At 41.8% G+C, this 18,085-nt stretch overlaps 1 protein-coding gene across 1 annotated transcript in view; it reads left to right on the top strand.

Annotated features, from left to right (window-relative positions):
- MAMLD1 (mastermind like domain containing 1) overlaps nucleotides 1-18,085 on the top strand; it is a 369,676-nt gene that overhangs the window by 347,054 nt on the left and 4,537 nt on the right. The window contains exon 4 of the mRNA XM_044057170.1: nucleotides 17,655-17,736. Coding sequence (XP_043913105.1) covers nucleotides 17,655-17,736 — 82 coding nt within the window. The remainder of the gene's footprint in view (nucleotides 1-17,654; nucleotides 17,737-18,085) is intronic.

Below are 18,085 nucleotides of genomic sequence, written 5' to 3'. Positions count from 1 at the left end.
TTTTGCAGGAAGATATTTCTTGGAGTGCTGCCGCATAGTAATTTAAACAGATTATTTCTTCCAGAAGAAAAGACCTTGCATGACAGTGGTCCTGTTTGCACGTCCCATGTTTTTCCCCAAAAGATCAAAACAGAATTCAAAGACTCCTACACACTATTGGCTACATACACAGACATATGAAGTTTTGCCTGGGCATAGTTTCTCCCATCTCCTTAGTGAGCAGCTCATTTGTTAATTTATGTGTAAATTAAGTAGGTCGGACCAGTCCAAACTAGACTTATTCCAAGCAAGATATGGGATAACATTAAAAAAAACACTAGTTCACCATGTTATCCATGTTACTTACTACATACCTTTAGAAAATATGTATGCATTTGTAATTGTTATGTTGAACCCCACAATCCGGTACATAAATAATGATGTGTACAACATGCAAGAAAAAGTCAAGAGCAGCTGCCATTATTTTCCTTTGGGTAATGAAGTAGGTTAATTAGCAGTATGTAAGTACCATCCAGCCTTCTTGGTATGTCCATTTGATACTTCTTTCCAAGATCTGTGTGTGCAAGATGATGCACAGAGGTCAAAGGCTATGAGTTGTTAATGAGCTGCTTCCAGTGGTCCAAGGTTTGATTCCCTCAGCCTGTGTTTGTGTACTGTCTGACCCCGAGCAAGTCTCTTAACCAGACAGTGCTTTGGGGCATTTGGTAAAGCCTTGCTGGGCTTCTCAATGGTCTCCTGAACTGTAAATCTAGTAACTACATGGGAACCTATGACTATTGCTTTCCTCCTCTAATACTTATGCTGCTCCTTTTTGGTTTATTCGGACCCCCTCCACTCTGTAAAAGCTGCAGAGCGTACCTCTCAACTGTCCAGATTATCGCAGAATGTCCAGATTTTTGGCTCATATTTTTGGTCCATTTCTCATAAAACTGTAGATGTTCTTCGTGTTTCACTGTTGCAGTCATTACAGTTGGGTTCTCTGCTTGCAGGTAGTCCTCAGTCGACCTGATTAACAAAGTCTTGGGTCTTGCGCCAGTTGCTGTCCCTTCTTCCATGACGTCAGATCGTCAGGGGTATAAAACATGCAGCCGATGCCATTACATCAATCTTTCTTGCCATGCGGCAGCAGAAGCAGTTGGCAAGTGCCGGTCGGACGACTGCTGAAATTTTCGTTTTCGAGTTTCAGAACTGAAGTCTTCAACTAAAGCTAAGTACCCCGTTGGGGAAACTTTTTCTTGCTCCTTACCAATGTCAGTAAAAGTTAATAATTGCATTACTTGTGTAAAGCAAATACCTCATAAAGATTTTCATTCATACTGTATTCCTTGCCTATGCCTAGAGTTCCTTTGGTGGGCAGAGGCCTGCCATCAAAACAAAGGACTACCTTTTACACCACCCCCTGCTGCCCAAACCCTAACAACAGACTCATCAGACTATGCATGGGGAGCTCACCTGGCAGGGAAGTGCATCTAGGGCAAATGGAACCCAAGTCAAATGCACCTGCATATCAATCAAAAAGAAATCTTAGCTGTACACAATGCTCTGACAACCTTCAAGGACCACATTCTTCCAGGACAACTAATGGTAAAGACGGACAGCACCACTGTTATGTGGTACATAAACAAGCAGGGGGGTGCACATTCTTATCCCCTCTGCAGACTAGCCATGGCATTGTGGAACACAGCCTTGAGCTACCAAGTGCACCTACAAGCTCAATTCCTGCTAGGAAAATTAAATACACTGGCAGACGGACCAAGCAGAAACCTCATAGACCCACACGAGTGGAAACTGGAACCAAGGATTTTCAACATGTTGAAAAGCAAATGGGTGAGCCCAGATATAGACCTGTTTGCCTCTCCCCAGAACTACTAATTGGACACATTTTGCACAAGGACTCCCCACAAACAAGCCTGGAAAGTGGATGCTCTGTCCTTCAGCTGGAAAAACTTAGTCTATGCCTTCCCCCCTCTGCCTCTGCTCTCCAAAGTACTACTAAAAATCAAACAGGACAAACCAAGGATGATTCTGATTGTTCCAGACTGGCCGCGCCAACACTGGTACCCCCTCCTGTGCAGTGTGTCACGGTTATCTCCATGGCACCTGCCTCAGACTCCTTCCCTGCCGTCTCAGCAGGAGAACCAGATTCTGCACCCTTAGCTTCTAACACTGAACCTTGCAGCCTGGCTAATTACTTAAACTCTCCCTTACCATCCCTCAGCAAACCTGTGATGGATGTCATCTTAGAAGCAAGAAGGCCTAGAACTAGAAAATCTTATGCTGAAAAATGGAAAAGATTCTGTGCCTGGAACCAATCTCAAGGGATGAGCACAGCAGCACCCAATTTACCTCAGATTTTACAGTACTTAACTGAGATATTTCACAAGGGCCTGTCTTTTTCCTCCATTAAAATCCACGCCTCAGCCATTTCAGCTCATTATAACACAGAACCGCCCCTCTTCTCTCATCCACTACTCAAGCAGTTCCTCAGAGGGGCCAAAAATTTGAGACAACCCAGGAGAGCTCCAACCCCAGCCTGGGACCTTAACTTTGTCTTGGAGAAACTCACTCTACCTTCTTTTGAGTGAGCTGCTACTGCAGACTTAAAATTTATTTCTTGGAAAACAGCTTTCCTTTTAGCAATCACTTCAGCTAGAAGGGTATCTGAATTACAAGTCCTTATGGCAGTGGAGCCTTTCATCATCTTTCATGCGGACAGGGTGTCCCTCAGAACCAATCCATCCTTCATGCCCAAGGTGGTATCCAGTGTGGCTCTTAATCAGTTCTTTCATTTGCCAACTTTCTTTCCCAATCCACAGAATAAAGGGATACTGCATTCCTTAGATGTGCACAGACAACTTAGATTCTACTTGGATTGGACTAAACCTCAAAGGAAATCTGAACAACTGCTGGTGGCATTTGCTGCAGGGGCAGAGGGGAAGGCTATTTCAAAGCAAACCATTTCTAACTGGATAAGCCATTGCATTAATTTCTGCTATAAACACCATGGAAAACCTATCCCCCAGGGGATCAGACCTCACTCCACCAGGGTTGCATCTACCTCTACAGCTTTTCTCAGAGGCATCCCTACCAGGGACATCATAGAAGCTGCTACCTGGAGTTCTGTACATACTTTCACCAAGCATTGCCATTTGCCAATTTTCTCTAAATCCAGAGCTGGCTTTGCCACTGCAATCTCGCAGGGCCTTATAGCTGGCTCTAATGCTATCTAAGTTCCTCCTCCCAACCATAGCTTTGGGAATGTACCCAAATGTAATGACTGCAACAGTGAAACACGAAGAACGTAGTACAGTTTTGTACACTTACCATAAATGTAGATGTTCAAGTATATTCACTGTTGCAGTCCTGGTTACCCTCCCTCCAGCCCCCTAACTTCTCTTGGCTATACCTCTACTTTCCTTTACTATGCATAAAAGCCTTTTTGGTGTATTTGCCTTTTTGTTGGAGGTATATCTTTGTGCTTTTATATTTAATTGCTTCCCATTAGGGGGGCACCTGATATCTGGGTCAAGAAAAACGGATGTAATGGCATCGGCTGCATGTTTTATACCCCTGACGATTTGATGTCATGGAAGAAGGGACTGCAACCGACGCAGGACCCAAGACTTTGTTAATCAGGCCAACTGAGGGCTACCTGCAAGCAGATAACCCAAATGTAATGACTGCAACAGTGAATACACTCGAACATCTACATTTATGGTAAGTATACACAAGTGTACTTTTTCTGGCAAGTCATTGAGGACTTAAGTCAGAAAATATTGGCAGACGTGATTTTCAGACTTCATATCCTTTAGAAAATTCTTGCTAATGCAAAATATGTTTTTTTTGTCAGCTTTCTAAGTTTGTAAGAGCAGTATTAAAAATCTGTCCCTGTTTTGGGCCTTTATCCCCCAGTTATTTGTGGTTTTGCCCAGATTTCTTGTTCTAAGAGTTTGAGAGGTGTGCTGCAGAGTAAGGCAGCTGTTTAGGATAGCTGCTTCCCTCAAGTCCTTGCATTCCAAATCCCTGCCCCCACCCCACACACACACACACACACACAGACAGACACCTATTTTCTATTCCTTGCCTGGTGACTTTGTATGGTCTCTTTCATTGTCTCTCAGTAATATGTGATGAATGTATTTATGATTTATTTATTTATGTTATATTACATTGGTTTACTGGGAAAGTCCAACTGGGCAGGAAGCCCGTTTTCAGCGGAGGCCGGCGAGAAACGTTCCACTACAGTGTGTTTAAGTAGAATTGTAGTAATAGTTGTTAACTAACGTACATAGTATGATTTGTTCGAGCTAGAAGATTTCTAGGCATGATGCAAAGTAGTGACTGTTGTGATCTAGTAAGAAGGTGGATTTTAACCTCGGGCACATTGCATTTGTTGCATGTGATTTTCTTTTATTGCTACCCCTGTCCTTTCCACAGAGCTGTCAGTCAGTGCATAACAGGCTGTGTCGATCAGATCTAGTGACACAGCTGGTGCAGTTTGTGAAATGGCATTTTAGGAGGAGCAAGTTCATTTCCCACTGGAGTACTTTTATTTTGTTTGTATGCAAGCCCCCCCCCCCCCCCCCATATTTATAGCTACTTAATGTAATTGTTTTGACATAAATTAAATGTTTGTGCTGAAACAGTGGGAAGTGCAAGTTAATATGATACGTCAGGCTCTCAACAAAAGAGTCTCAAATCCACGATGTTGAATTTTTATTTATTTATTTATTTTTTTAAATTGTCAGAAAGGTAAATGAAATGTGCTTCCAGCTGAGAAGAGCGTGTGGTGTGCACATTCTGTTCAGTCATTGGTTCTGTATAGAAGCAGAGAACAATCACAGAAAATTAAACCAGATTGTTACAATTTACCACTCTACTGTAAACTTGATGTGCAGTTACGTTTAATTCCTCCAGAGGGAATGCTTTCTGCTCCTTTGCCAGCCCCTGTAACCAGATTAAATGTAGAGGTGGGGTCCTTTTAGATGTCCCAGGTGAAAAAGGTTTGAAGGCTGTCCTGAATAAATTTAGCTTGTAAAAGCTTCTTTCCTTGAGGGACTTGAGGAATAGTAAAATGTAATGTCATATTTTCGGTGACTGGTACAGCTTTCATATCTTAGAAAATAGAGAGAGTAAAATTTGATAGTCTGTTAAACTAAATTTATGGAAAAAACAACACTGAAAAGGAAGACCCAGCTCTCATGAGCAGCTTCGAAGTCTGCATTTTGCCTACTTGTACCACAACATATTAATGTAGAAATGCCATTGTTCCCTTCTTGCAATATATTGCTTGTTAAAGCTTGAGGAAAGGCACAAAAGAGTGGAGAGGATTAGTGAAGTTATCTGCTCCTGGAAGATAATGTGAACTTACCCTGTTATTCAATTGGAGTAAATACGTTGTGTCCCATTAAGCCAGAGGGCTTCTTACTATGGAGCCCTGGGGTTTAAAGCACAGAACATAAATGATACATAAGATACAGCAGTGTAAGTAACTTGAGGAACAGCAGTTTACAGAACGTGAGATGTAGCAGCACATAGGTTATGACAAAAGAAATGAGCAGGTTAGGTTTAACGTGTACTAAACACAGCTAAACAAACCAGTAAGAGAGACTAGTGTACTCAAGCATCTGTAGATGTAAATGTTTACACTGTATGCATCATGCATTGCATTTAGGTTCATGGATCTGTGACAGGATGCAGGGAATAAGATAAGCAAATGTAACAAGTGTTACTGTGTCTCAGAGCAAGCTAATTCTGGTTATCATTAGAAGAGTGTATTGCACAGTCTGTCGTACATATTTGTTTGTAGCACATCTCCGTGCTACAAACAAATATGTATGACAGACTGTGCTGTACACTTATGATAGCAGAGGGGGGGTGCATAAAACTGTGTAGTTAATTCTGACGTGCAGATTCCACCATATGAACAAGCCTAGGTAGCTACTGGACAGGAGCATTTTCTGTCCCTCTTTTTTTTTTTCTTTCTCTGTGGGCTTTTTCTCTATTTATATTTACAGTACAAGTTATCTTCTGGGATGACTTCAGAGAGGAATTCCCCAAGTCTCTGTGTTAAAGCATTAAAAGTATACTGATGTTTGTATCTCTATTTGTCTTTACAAGAGGTAAATGCTCACATATGACAAGTGTCAGTCAGTTCACAGATGTTGATCAGGTTTCTTCCACAGGTGTGGAGAGGCAGTTGAACATTTATATACTGCTGCATGTAAATCCATAACAGAGAGAAGCCGAATTCTTACCATGGTGTAATGAGCAGAGTGTCTTCTGAGGGAAAATTAGGGTTTCCTGTGGTAAACCCAAGCCCTTTTTCTCAGTTTTGTATTTTTTAGAACTAAATATTAGAGCAATAACCCACACCTAGGTGTGAGTAATGCTGGATTTACCCACGGTTGGCGTGATTTGGTCCCGAGGGCGAAGCCCGAGGGACCAAACAAAGACAACCGTGGGTAAATCCAGCATTACACCCAGAAGTGGTTATTGCTATTATAATGACATTATTTAAGAAAAGAAATAATTACTTTTCTTAAATAATGGCATTGTATAATGCCTCTTTGCTGCCCTTCCGCAGCTGTCTGGTGTTCCGCGGCAGTTCTGATGTACTGCGCATGTCTACGCAGTACATCAGAGCTGTGGGCAAAAGCAACGGAGAACGCAAGATCTCCGTTGCTTTTTACTGTCTCGCTATGTTAAATGGGTTTAACATAGCGAGAGCTTTAAAATAAGCAACAGAGATCTCCGTTGCTTATTTTAAACTGTCTCGCTATGTTAAACTCATTTAACATAGCGAGACAGGTTAAAAGCAACGGAGATCGCAAGATCTCCGTTGCTTGCTAATGTCGCTATGTTAAAGGAGTTTAACTTAGCGAGACAGCTTTAAAAAAAGCAACGGAGATCTGCGTTGCTTTTTTTAAACCTGTGTCGCTATGTTAAACTCTTTTAACATAGCGAACAGTAGCTTATACTAACGGAAAAAGTCCGGGCGACCGGACCTTTTTCCGTTAGTATATTGAGGGATTTACAACGGGCACGCTGGTTGGGCTGGCCAATAAGCGTGCACGTTTTAGAGGAGGCATTGTATAATATGCTACCTTGTAGCAACAGTGGTAGGAATGTAAGGTATTCACATTTCTTCTCTTTTTTTTTCCAGTTCACATTTTTCTCTCTCTCTCAATCTCTATCCCCACACTAAGAGGTTGTCACAGTCTCTTAAGGTTCCAGTTAGCTTAGGTCATTTTGTGTTTAACAATTTTAATGAACACCCTGCTTTGATCAGAGTACATGCCAGGGTATGATTGTGATCAAACTTTTTTGGAAATATAAGTCATCTTTCAGAGTGTTACCCTTCCTCACTACCACCCAGATACTTCAGATTAACACAGTGGTGCTAATGCAATTGCCAACCCTACTTAAGTCATTGTTTTGTCCCTTTAGTGTAGTCAAACAGATTTAAAGATGTAGCACATACATTAGTTAAAATCTTTCAGTCAACTTGAATAGATGTATTTTCCTTGCTGGCTTATTTATTCCATTTTAACTTCATTTACATGTTTGAAGCTACAGCATTTTGTGTTTAAATAGGTGCAACTTTGCACCATAAAATGAATTTGTGTACCACTATGTATGTGGTGTACATCTTGCAAAACCCATTCCCCAAATTTGTATTACCATGGGTAAATTCAGTCATGCTACCAGACAAGTTGCTAATACCCAAGTCCATTGTTCTGTCCAAACAAGACCTTATTTTTGGAGGCAGTAAGGTACTAGTTGTTTTTATCAAGACATGTTTCAGGCTATGAGATTTATTATGTAGCCTGTTTGGGATTTATTTAGACTACTTAAAGAAGCAAACTGCTCTGGTTTTATCTGTCCTGAATTCTATTGGTATCCCATTATTTTTACACATGGAGTGTTGGATATACTACGTATGATTAAGCCAGCATGCAATAGGAATAGTAAAATATTTGTAATCAGCTCCATTTTTTTCTGTTGTCAAAACATTGACGTTGAAGTCAGAGAAGTTGTAGGGGTTTTAGGAATATTTTCCCAAAGGCTGCCTAGTCTCATATTACTATGTTTTCAGATGTGAGAGTCTAGATAGTGTGGATTGCTTCAAGCAAAAATGCTTATTTTGTTTGCTTCTGTTAAAAGTGAACAATGTGCATTGCAACTTAACAGATTGGAATTTTTCCTTAGTGTGATGTTGTGTGATAAGTCTGAGTTAACTTGCATTGGAAACAAAGGAAGAAACCAGTGCATACTCTTGCAGGACTCGTAGGTTCTCACACTTCAGGTGCATCAACAGATTTCATTGAGAGGGTAGTGGTATCAGAACAGCTGATCTGTAAAGTACTTCATTATTAATTTTTTGACTTTATAAAAAGCCAAATTAGGTGCAAAAAAACTTATATATTCAGTAAAAACAATTTGTTTATGGACTGTTTCATTAATTATCCTAAAAGAGAAACGTGCAAGAGGATTCCGTTGGGCCAGGAGTAATGCTGACTGTTAGTCTGAGGGACCCTTCTTTTCTGAAACATGTTGTGTATGGTTCATGACAGTAATGAGACTAATCAGGCTACAATGCACACTGTTTGGAGATGTAGCCAGTCAATCGAAGAGAGCTTCTATCATTTTTCTTTCTTTTCTTAGGATGCTTGTGCGCCTCTAAGACTTGCATGGGATGCCATTTATGAAAGGGTAACTAGAACAAGTCCTTTGTGCCTGGGGAATGATTCTAGAATTCCCATCTAATGGATACAATGTTAGCTGCATCCTGACTGACACAAAAAAATTATTTAAAGTAATTCTGTTGCAAGATTGATTTTTTAGGCAAACCAAAGCCCACTCCCTTCTTCCCTATGTGAGGGAGCAGTATACCTCCTGCATATCTGCTACTTACAGGATCAATGCACATCAGAAGTAAAGATAAAATAGCTCTTACAATAACTCCTTTCGGGGAAGTGGTTATGCTTTCATACACAATAAACAATAAATGAATAAAACCTTAAATTTAAATAATGCAAGGAGACATGCCCCCAGCACTTCCCCATATAGGGTTCAAACCAGATGTACCACTGCTAGTTTAGTGTTACCAGTCCAAGGATGCACAACCTTGGGTAGAATGGCATACTTTTTTGTTGTAAATCATCCAGTGTATTCCTCCAAGGTTGTGTGACCACAGACAAGAACGTTAAAGTAGCAGGATTGTGGTTGACATGGGGAAGGGTCACTCACTCCCCCTTCATTACTTTTTTTTTTTTTTTTTTTTACTGTTTGAAGTTTGTTTTATTTCATTTTTCAGGGTTCTTTTTTAGATTTCACTCTTGTGTTCAGCATTTTGTATTTCAAACTGATTGTAAAGTAGATCTCTAATTCATCATGTTTTGGCTGTGTTATCTATTCATTTCAGGTTCATAGGTAGGTGCTAGGCTGTTGGTCCAAGGGCCTACATAAGCCTAGCCAACAAGGTTCCCTGGCTTACGCCACTCAAGAAAGTTATTTTCCTGTGCCACTGTCGAGCAGAGACACAGAAGTGATTCCCGGGGTGTATTTCCTATTTCTCATCCACTCATCAAGATCTTTTTTGAAGAGTGCTAATGAAGAACTTTCCTTGACAGAGATGGGTAGCTTGTTCCAGAGTATGGGAAGTCTCTGGGACAGGAATCTATCCCTCCAGCATGTCCTGTTTATTGTGGTGACAAGGTTTAGGTCCCTAGAGCCATTATGCTTTTAATCAAGGGGACCATTGAGGAGCCTAGCCCAAATTCCCAGTTGCCCCAAAGCACTGTCTAGTTAAGTGACCTCACTAAAGTCACACAATAGGCCAATGAGAGCTCAGGGAATTGAACCCTGCACCATAGGGACTAGAGCTCACAACTTTAACCCTCTGAGCCAGCTGTAGAGCTGCTTTCATTACAAATGAAAACTGGGTAGCGGGTCACAGAGCTGCATTAATACTTAAGGAGTGAGCTGTTTTAAACAAGGACTTCTTTTTGTAAACTAGGTTTTATTAGGGTCTATATTAGATAAACGAAATTTGATTTAATCGAACGCTGAAATCAGTGAAAATCCAGGATTGCGACATGTTTTTGTGAGATCATGGTACAGTGAAGATGGGAATATTTGTCCTTTCCTCACTGTAGTGCGATCTCGGAGTTGGAATATATATTTAGCGGGGTTTTAGGATTTTCGCTGATTTCAGCATTCGATTAGATAAACTTTCGTTTATCTAATGTAGACCCTTTTATTATATTATGTCAAACATTTTTTTCTCAGAATGCTCACACCTTTATTGTACATGAAATCACATTCTAAGTATGTAAAAAAATAAAGAACATGTGCAAGATGCTTTGCTCTTTTATGTGGTTGTAAGACTGTACTTAAAGCAAACAGAAAAGGCCAAATTTTTTTTTTTAAATTTTAGTATGTAGTACCACCTCTACATTAGAAGCAACACAGTTTCTGATCTTTGTCAGGGAAGAAACAAGTGTACTGTTTGAAGTAACAGGTATACATAATAAACATGCATTGTGTATTTCCCAGAGTTAGACAATGATGTAGTTTTTTCTAGTGACCCTAGTGCTGTTTAAAGCTGGTGTGAAAAGGAAGGAAAGTAGAGGCTGAGGAGAAGTGAAGACACCTGGTTCGTGGACACTGCCCAGTGATAATGAGCTTACTGGTTGAAAGAAAAGTTAAGATGGATGAAGCTCCTCTTTAAATTTAAGAGCATTTGTAAAGCTGGTTTCTTTACTTGTTAAGAACATCATTCACAACTGTGCCTTATTGTGGAGAATACAGTAAGTTTTTTTTTTTGTTTGTTTTTTTGTTTTTTTTTTTTTTATCTTTATGTATGTTTATTGTTATTTCTTTTTGTAAGTTGAATTAAGTTTCAATTTCATTTCATACTGAGATATATGAATAAGTAACTTGAGCTGTCTATAAGTGGTTTAGAGTAAAACGTGAGGCATTGTTGTCCTGTGTTATTTTCACAGTGATTTAATTAAATGAGTGGTCAGTAAATAGTAGGTTTGTGTGTATATTTACTGTTTATTCTCCCCTGTTGTCCTGTTTCTTGTCTTCTTTTTATTTTCATACCATAAGAGATCTTACAACAGCATTTCTGTAAATGTCTGTAAACGATAGGTTAATTTGAATCACTCACCAGAGTAGGAGCAAATAAATGCTGTTGCAGGTGTCACTTATTGAGGATTGTCATGGGAGCAGACAGTAAGGACCTCCGCTTCTTAGCTCTCTGTCTAGTGCCACAGGAAGGGGGAAGGGTAAGGTGAATGAAACACTAGTCTACAAGCTGAGGTGATTGTTTAGTAGTCTGCTTGTAAGCTGTCTGCCAATATGTCCTGAATTTTTTAAAGATTATCAGCACTGTGGCACTTTATAAGCTGTTTGCGAGCAACTCAAATTTCTTAATTGACAGTTTGTAAGCTGTCACATTTTTTTTAATGTTCAACAGGGTAAAAACCACCAAATGGGTATGATGCCCAGAGCAGTGACTTCCCTTGCTGTAGCTTTTTGTCCTTTCTTAGCGTCCACTATTAATTTTATTAAATTCTTCTGTTCTTTAAATCTTCATTTGCTCTTCTTTCTCTAAGCTTGATAATGTTTCCTTAGTGGGATTGCAAAGGTCTGGTGACAAGCCGCAAGCTTCTTGTTCATCTTGTATTCATTTGTAGTAGCCATGAGTCGTACGTTTTGCACCTTGTAGCCTTACATTATTGTCATTATTATTATTATTATTATTATTATTACTACTACTGCTATTGTCGGCATTAGTGTTTGGCTAGGGATATTGCTTCACAAAAGAAAATTCTTTACTTCAGTCTAGATTTATTGGTTTGAGCACTGGGAAGCTGTAGCATCTGTTGACACATAAGAAGTCCTTACTGCTGTCATTCTTTAATGTCAATGTATAGGCAGTAAAAAAATCATGACATTTGCATTTCTTCTATTGTTGCTGTATTACTTAATCGATAAGCCAATACAATGGATGTTCTTTGAGTTTCACTGTTGTAGTCCTGACTTGTGAGATTTCCTACTGCGGAAGCCCTTTGCTGGTCCAGCTACCAGAGTAAGAATCTCCCTCCTCCTAAGGCTGGCTGATGCCCTGCCCTGATGTCAGTACACTTTGGTATAAAGGGAGCTAGCTGACACTATGGCATCAGCCTTTTCTTGCCGTTTGGAGCCCAAAGCAGTGTTTCAGTGCATCGGTTGACTCACACCTGAGAGAAGTCTTCCAAAGCTAAGTACCCCATTGAGGAACTCTTTTTCTGGCATTAACTCATGTCGGATAAGGTTAATACTTGTCTCTGCTGTGGTAAGCAAGTCCCGCATTGAGACTTTCATGTGTTGTGTGTCACCTGTCTAGGCACAATCACAAAGTCCCTTGTTGCTGTTTTTGTGCCTTTTTCAATTCTAGACTATCAGGCATAGGATCGCAATCTTAGGTAGGCATCTTAGTCTGCCTTCTTCTTCGCATCATTCAGTGGCATCTGCCGGTCGTCCCAAGGATGAGCTCCCTAAGTGTAAGAAAGACAAGGAAAAAAAAGACCCAAGCTTAGGACCTCAGATGGCAACCATTCACTGTCTGCCAGTCCCCAAAGACTCGTTATCCCTGAAGAAGACGAGGCAGTTTCACAGCCCCCTTCTGTGACTGAGGTGGTGGTGTAAGCCTCTGTCAAGACCCTTACAGAGTCTGACATGCTGTTGGGTCCCTCAACTTTTACACAGGCCTTTGCTTTCAGTTTGTCGGTCAGGTCTGGAGTTGCTCAGCAAACATCGGCTTCCAACGATTGATCTTGTACCTGTGATGTTCCTTCGAGGCAACAGCCTGCATCGGTTCTGCCCTACAAAGAGACCGGCATCAGGATTGCGAACGTACATAGGCCCAAGGCCAAAGCTACTTTTAAGAAGGGTTCTACCTCAGATCCTGTGCCTATCCCTACCGGCTGCCACTTAGCAAGTTATCAGCAAGACCTGGTCAGGTTAGCTGAGGACCTTATCTCCTTACTCCGAGCTAGGCAACCCCCCTTTAGTGTCGTCCTCAGGGAAAAGGAAAAGGGATTCTACCCCTGAAATTTTCTCTGAACCTCCTGATTCAGATGAAGATTCTGACCAGTTGGTGTCTGTTTTTGAGGAGGACCCATCCTTACTTGTTTTGAATATTCAGATTCTGAGGAGAATCTGCCTTTGACTTCACCTGCTGAAGACCTCACATTTGGGCAAACACTCCATGGCATGAGGAACATTTCCAATGGAAAGAGGGTTAGGGAGTTCCTTGACCTCCCAGAGCACAAACCTTTGGCTATTCCTCCTGTATTGGAGGTGGTAGAGGATGTTTTTATGGACTCATCCCTGAATCCAGATTCTCTACCTCCAGACCCTTGAAAATCAGACAGGTTTTACAGGGTGCTGGACTCACATAAATACCTCCTCAAAAACCCCTCTGATGACCTAGTGGTTTTCACTCCATGTCCCAAGGGAGCAAGAGTCAGCTCTTCAAATAACCCTTTACCTACTGACAAAGAAAGCAGGGCCCTTGATTGGTTTGGTAAAAAAGTCTGCACTTCTGCTACACTAGCTGTGAGGGCCCTTAACTGCCAGTTTCACATGATAAAATACCAACAAATTATTTTACATAAAATTAAGCAAAAGACATCCTCCTTGGAGGACAAGAACATTGCTAAGAAATTGTTAGACCTTTGCCATTCCAGCTCACAGGCAGCTGGACATTCATTACACTGCGGCTATGATGCTATGGAGGCCTGTAGCCAAGCTGCTGTATCTGGCTCTGTCATTAGAAGACATGCTTGGCTTAGGGAAGAGACCCTACAAGACCATGTCAAATCCAAACTGCTAGATGTACCCCTGATTAAGGACTTCCTTTTTGGGCCAAAGGGTAAGGCTCTTCTAAAAAAAGATGGAAGATAAAGCAAAATCTATGCACACTGTCAAGGACTTCCTCTAAGTTCAGTCTCCTAGATTTAGTAGGAATTTTCCCACTAAACACTGTTATCTTCCCTCTCGATCAAAAAGCGGCCAGAGGAAGCCTCAGAGAGAAAGACCTCAAAGACAGTATCAGTCACAAAGACCCAGAAAGGGTCCTCAGGAACCCCCAGGCAGGGGAGTTCTAGGCCACAGGGCCCTGGCAGAGAATAGCAATGACTCTTCCTTTCCCCTACCAACCCTCCACCCTCTCCAGAAAAGATAGGAGGAAGGCTATCCCTGTTCAAAGAAAACATATCCCTTATTACTTCAGATAAGTGGGTTCTGAAAGTTATCTCAGATGGTTATAAGCTCATTTTCAAAGAACCATTAAGACACTCCGGTTACCCTGATGTTCCACAAAATCAAAGAGCAGAGGCCCTTTCTCAGATTCACAACCTATGCTCACAGGGCTCAGTGGATCCAGTACCAGATCATCAGATAGGGAAAGGGTTCTATTCCAGGCTATTCCTGGTTCCCAGAAAGGAAGGCTCTTGGCACCATGTTCTAGATCTGTCCACCTTCAATCAGTTCCTGCTGGTACCAAAATTCAAAATGTTGACTGTTCAAAAACATCTTCCCTTGACAGCACCTTGGGCCTTAATGTCACTTTAGACTTAAAAGATGTTTAGTTGCACATTCCTGTAGAGGAGTCTTGCAGAAGTTTTCTTCATTTCAGAGCAGGTACCAGTCACTTTCAATTCTCTCCACTGCCTTTTGGCTTGTCTACTGCTCCTGTGATTTCCTTCTGTAGAACAAGAGGGTTCCATATTTACCCCTGTCTAGACAACTGCCTCTTAAGCCACAAGTCAGTCAAAGCTCCTCAAGGATCTGGCCTTCACTCAGAACCTCCTCATCTCCTTGGGGTTCACTGTAAATATTCACAAATCCAACACAGATCCATCCACCAGGATAGTTTTCCTGGGGGCTGTTCTGTATTCTTCCCTTCAGAAGGCTTTCCTCCCTCCGGAAAAGGTCTCCTGCTTGACTCAGTGCTTTCAAAATATTATGCAGAGACAGTGTCTCTCAGCCAGGGAATTCCTCAGAGCATTAGGCTACATGGCATCTTGTATCCTCATGATCCCTCTGGCCAGGCTACACATGAGAAAGCTCCAGTGATACCTCAAGTGACTGTGATCCCAGCACTCACAGTCCCTGGAGACAGAAATTTAGCTGATCCCTTGCTTCGAGAAGGAATTTGCATGGTGGACACGGGCATGGCCCGGAACCTGGTTCTTCCCTTCTGGTTTCTCCATCAGGGCCAAACTTTAACCGCAGATGCTTCAGAGGTTGCCTGGGGGGCTCATTTCCAACACCTTTCCCCAGGGCAGGTGGGAAGATCAATTCAGATACAAGCACATGATGGCAGTGCAAAAGGGCCTAATGATTTTCAAAGATCATTGGAAACCAGGCAGCTTGCTTGTCAAAACAGACAACACCACAGTCATGTGGTACATAAACAAGGGGGCACCCACTCTTATCCTCTTTGTTAACTAGTGATGCATTTCTGGGAAGCCAGCTCACTCTCTGGGGTTCCACCTTTTGGCACAATACCTCCCAGAGACTTAAAACACTCTAGCAGATCATCTCAGCAGGAACTTGATGGATCCCTGTGAGTGGCATCTGCATTGAGAAACATTTCTCCACATAGTCCAGAAATGGGGATCCCCACAGATAGACCTCTTTGCCACTAAAGAAAATGCTCAACTGAAAAGATTCTATTCCAGGAGCAAACTACCCACAGCCTGGAGGACAGATGCTTTCTCCTTCCTTTGGAGACACCTGTTCTTTATGGGTTTCCTCCCTTGCCGCATCTTCCAAAGGTCCTCCTAAAAATCAGGGAAGAGGGCCCAAGAGTCAACCTGATAGCCCCATACTGGCCAAGGCAGCACTGATATCCTCTGCTACAAAGTTCAACCAATGAAAATCCATGGCAGTTACCTCAGAGAGTGGACCTTCTGACTCAGGACAGGGGTATGTTTGTGCATCCCAACCTACAGACACTCAAACTCTCAGCCTGGATAGTTCCCCAAATACTACTCTGAGCATACCCTAAGTAGACAAGTTCAAAACATTCTCAAAGAGGCTAGAAAGCCTAGTACTAGGACATCAAACTCAGCAAAGTGGAAAAGATTCTCCATTTGGTGTCACCAGCAAGGCCTCAATCCTAACTCAACCAATATCTCTGCCATTTTAGATTGTCTAGCTACCCTGGTGGTCAGAGGCCTAGCCTTTTCTTCCATCAAAATTCACGACTGCCGTTTCAGCCCACATCCCTACTCTTCTTTTCCCACCCCCTGATGAAACAATTCCTAAGGGGAGTGGTTCACATCAGAACTCCCAGGAGACAACCCACACTTCCATGGGACCTCAGTTTTCTTCTAGAAAAATTGACACCACCCCCCTTGAACTGGCAGCTTCTGCTTATTTAAAATTCTTAACCTGCAAGACTGCCCTCTTACTGGCTATCACCTCCGCTAGGAGGGTCTCTGAGCTGCAAGCTCTCATAGCTGTGGAACCGTTTATCATATTCCACCCAGACAGAGCATCACTCAGAACTAATCCATCCTTTATGCCCAAGGTGGTCACTGGCACATCCTTGAATCAAGCCATACACTTGCCCACCTTTTTTCTCCGAGCCTCAGAACCAGGGGGAAAGAATCCTTCACTCCTTGTATGTGCACACACAGTTTCGTTGCTATGTTGGCAGAATTAAATCTTTCAGAAAATCAGACTAACTCTGTGTCCTATGCCAGTGGCTCTGAAGGGAAACCAGTTTCCAAATAGACTGTCTCAAAGTGGACATCCCACTGTATTTCCTTCTGTTACAGCCATCATGGTGAAAAGCCTACTAAAATTGTAAGGACTCACTTCACTCAGGTCATTTCTAATTCTGCTGCCTTCCTGAAAGGATTACCTACCAAAGACATTTTGGAAGCTGCTACCTGGTCATCTGTGCATACCTTTACCAAAACTACCACTTAGACTTCTCCAAGTCTAGAGCAGGATTTGCCACTGCCATCTTGCAGGGCATCCTCTCTTCTCCATACTCTACCTTCCACCCTCCTGTCAGTTTTGGGAATCGTCCCACAATTCAGGACTGCGACAGTGAAACACAAAGAACATAGTACATTTATGTACACTTAGCATAAATGTAGCTGTTCGAGTGTATTCACTGTTGCATTCTTCCTTCCATCCCTCCTGCCCCCTTTTGTCTACAGTAGTATTCTGCTTCTATTTTCTTCGCTAACCAGATGACCCCTTGGGTGTTTACCCTGCAGGTCCCTTTTTCTACCTTTGACCCTTGCTTATGGTTCATCCTAGGGGCTCCTATCTTTTAATGGGCAAGAAAAAACTGATGTCATGGCGTCGGCTGGCTCCCTTTATACCAAAGCATACTGATGTCAAGGTAGGACATCTGCCAGCCAATGGAGGAGGGATATTTTTACTTTGGTAGTGAGGCCGGTCAAGGGCTTCCACAGCAGGAAATCCCACAAGTCAGGACTGCAACAGTGAATACACTCGAAGATCTACATTTACGGTAAGCGTATTCAACTGAACTTTTTGTTCCTCGTCAGCCATTGTAGGTGGAGTCTTCATGAATGTCTTTTTAATGTGTGCTCTTGTTTTCTGTTTAGGAGAAGAACAGGCAGTCTGTGATGGGAGTGCCATCTGTACACAGGGGTCATTACACAACTCAACAGATGACTCATTTTCAAGGTGACAATTCTTTTATTTTCGAACATACTTAAAGCTTTAAAATTTGAAGGCAGAGTAGCAGACCTTTCTCATAGTTAGCCTAACTATGTTGTTAGTCATACTGTTCTTGCATTTTTAAACCTTTTTAGTGAGTGAACTGCTATACATGATCACATGCCTTTTGTCAGTATTACTGTGTTTGTTAATTATTCAAATGTAGTAATTGCTGAGTTCATTCTCAGAATTATCACCATATCACAATCCTGTGAAGTACAAGTTTTAAGTTGGCAGAAAGGGTTTCTTGGAAGTTGGTAGCTCTTAATGTGGATTTTGTAGCAACATATAAAGTGTGAACCTTGGTAGTAGTCTG

This window comes from Protopterus annectens, chromosome 15.part0, assembly GCF_019279795.1.
Source record: "Protopterus annectens isolate FY-2018-M chromosome 15.part0, PAN1.0, whole genome shotgun sequence".
Lineage (NCBI taxonomy): Eukaryota > Metazoa > Chordata > Ceratodontiformes > Protopteridae > Protopterus > Protopterus annectens.
This window is presented reverse-complemented; position numbering and strand designations above follow the sequence as displayed.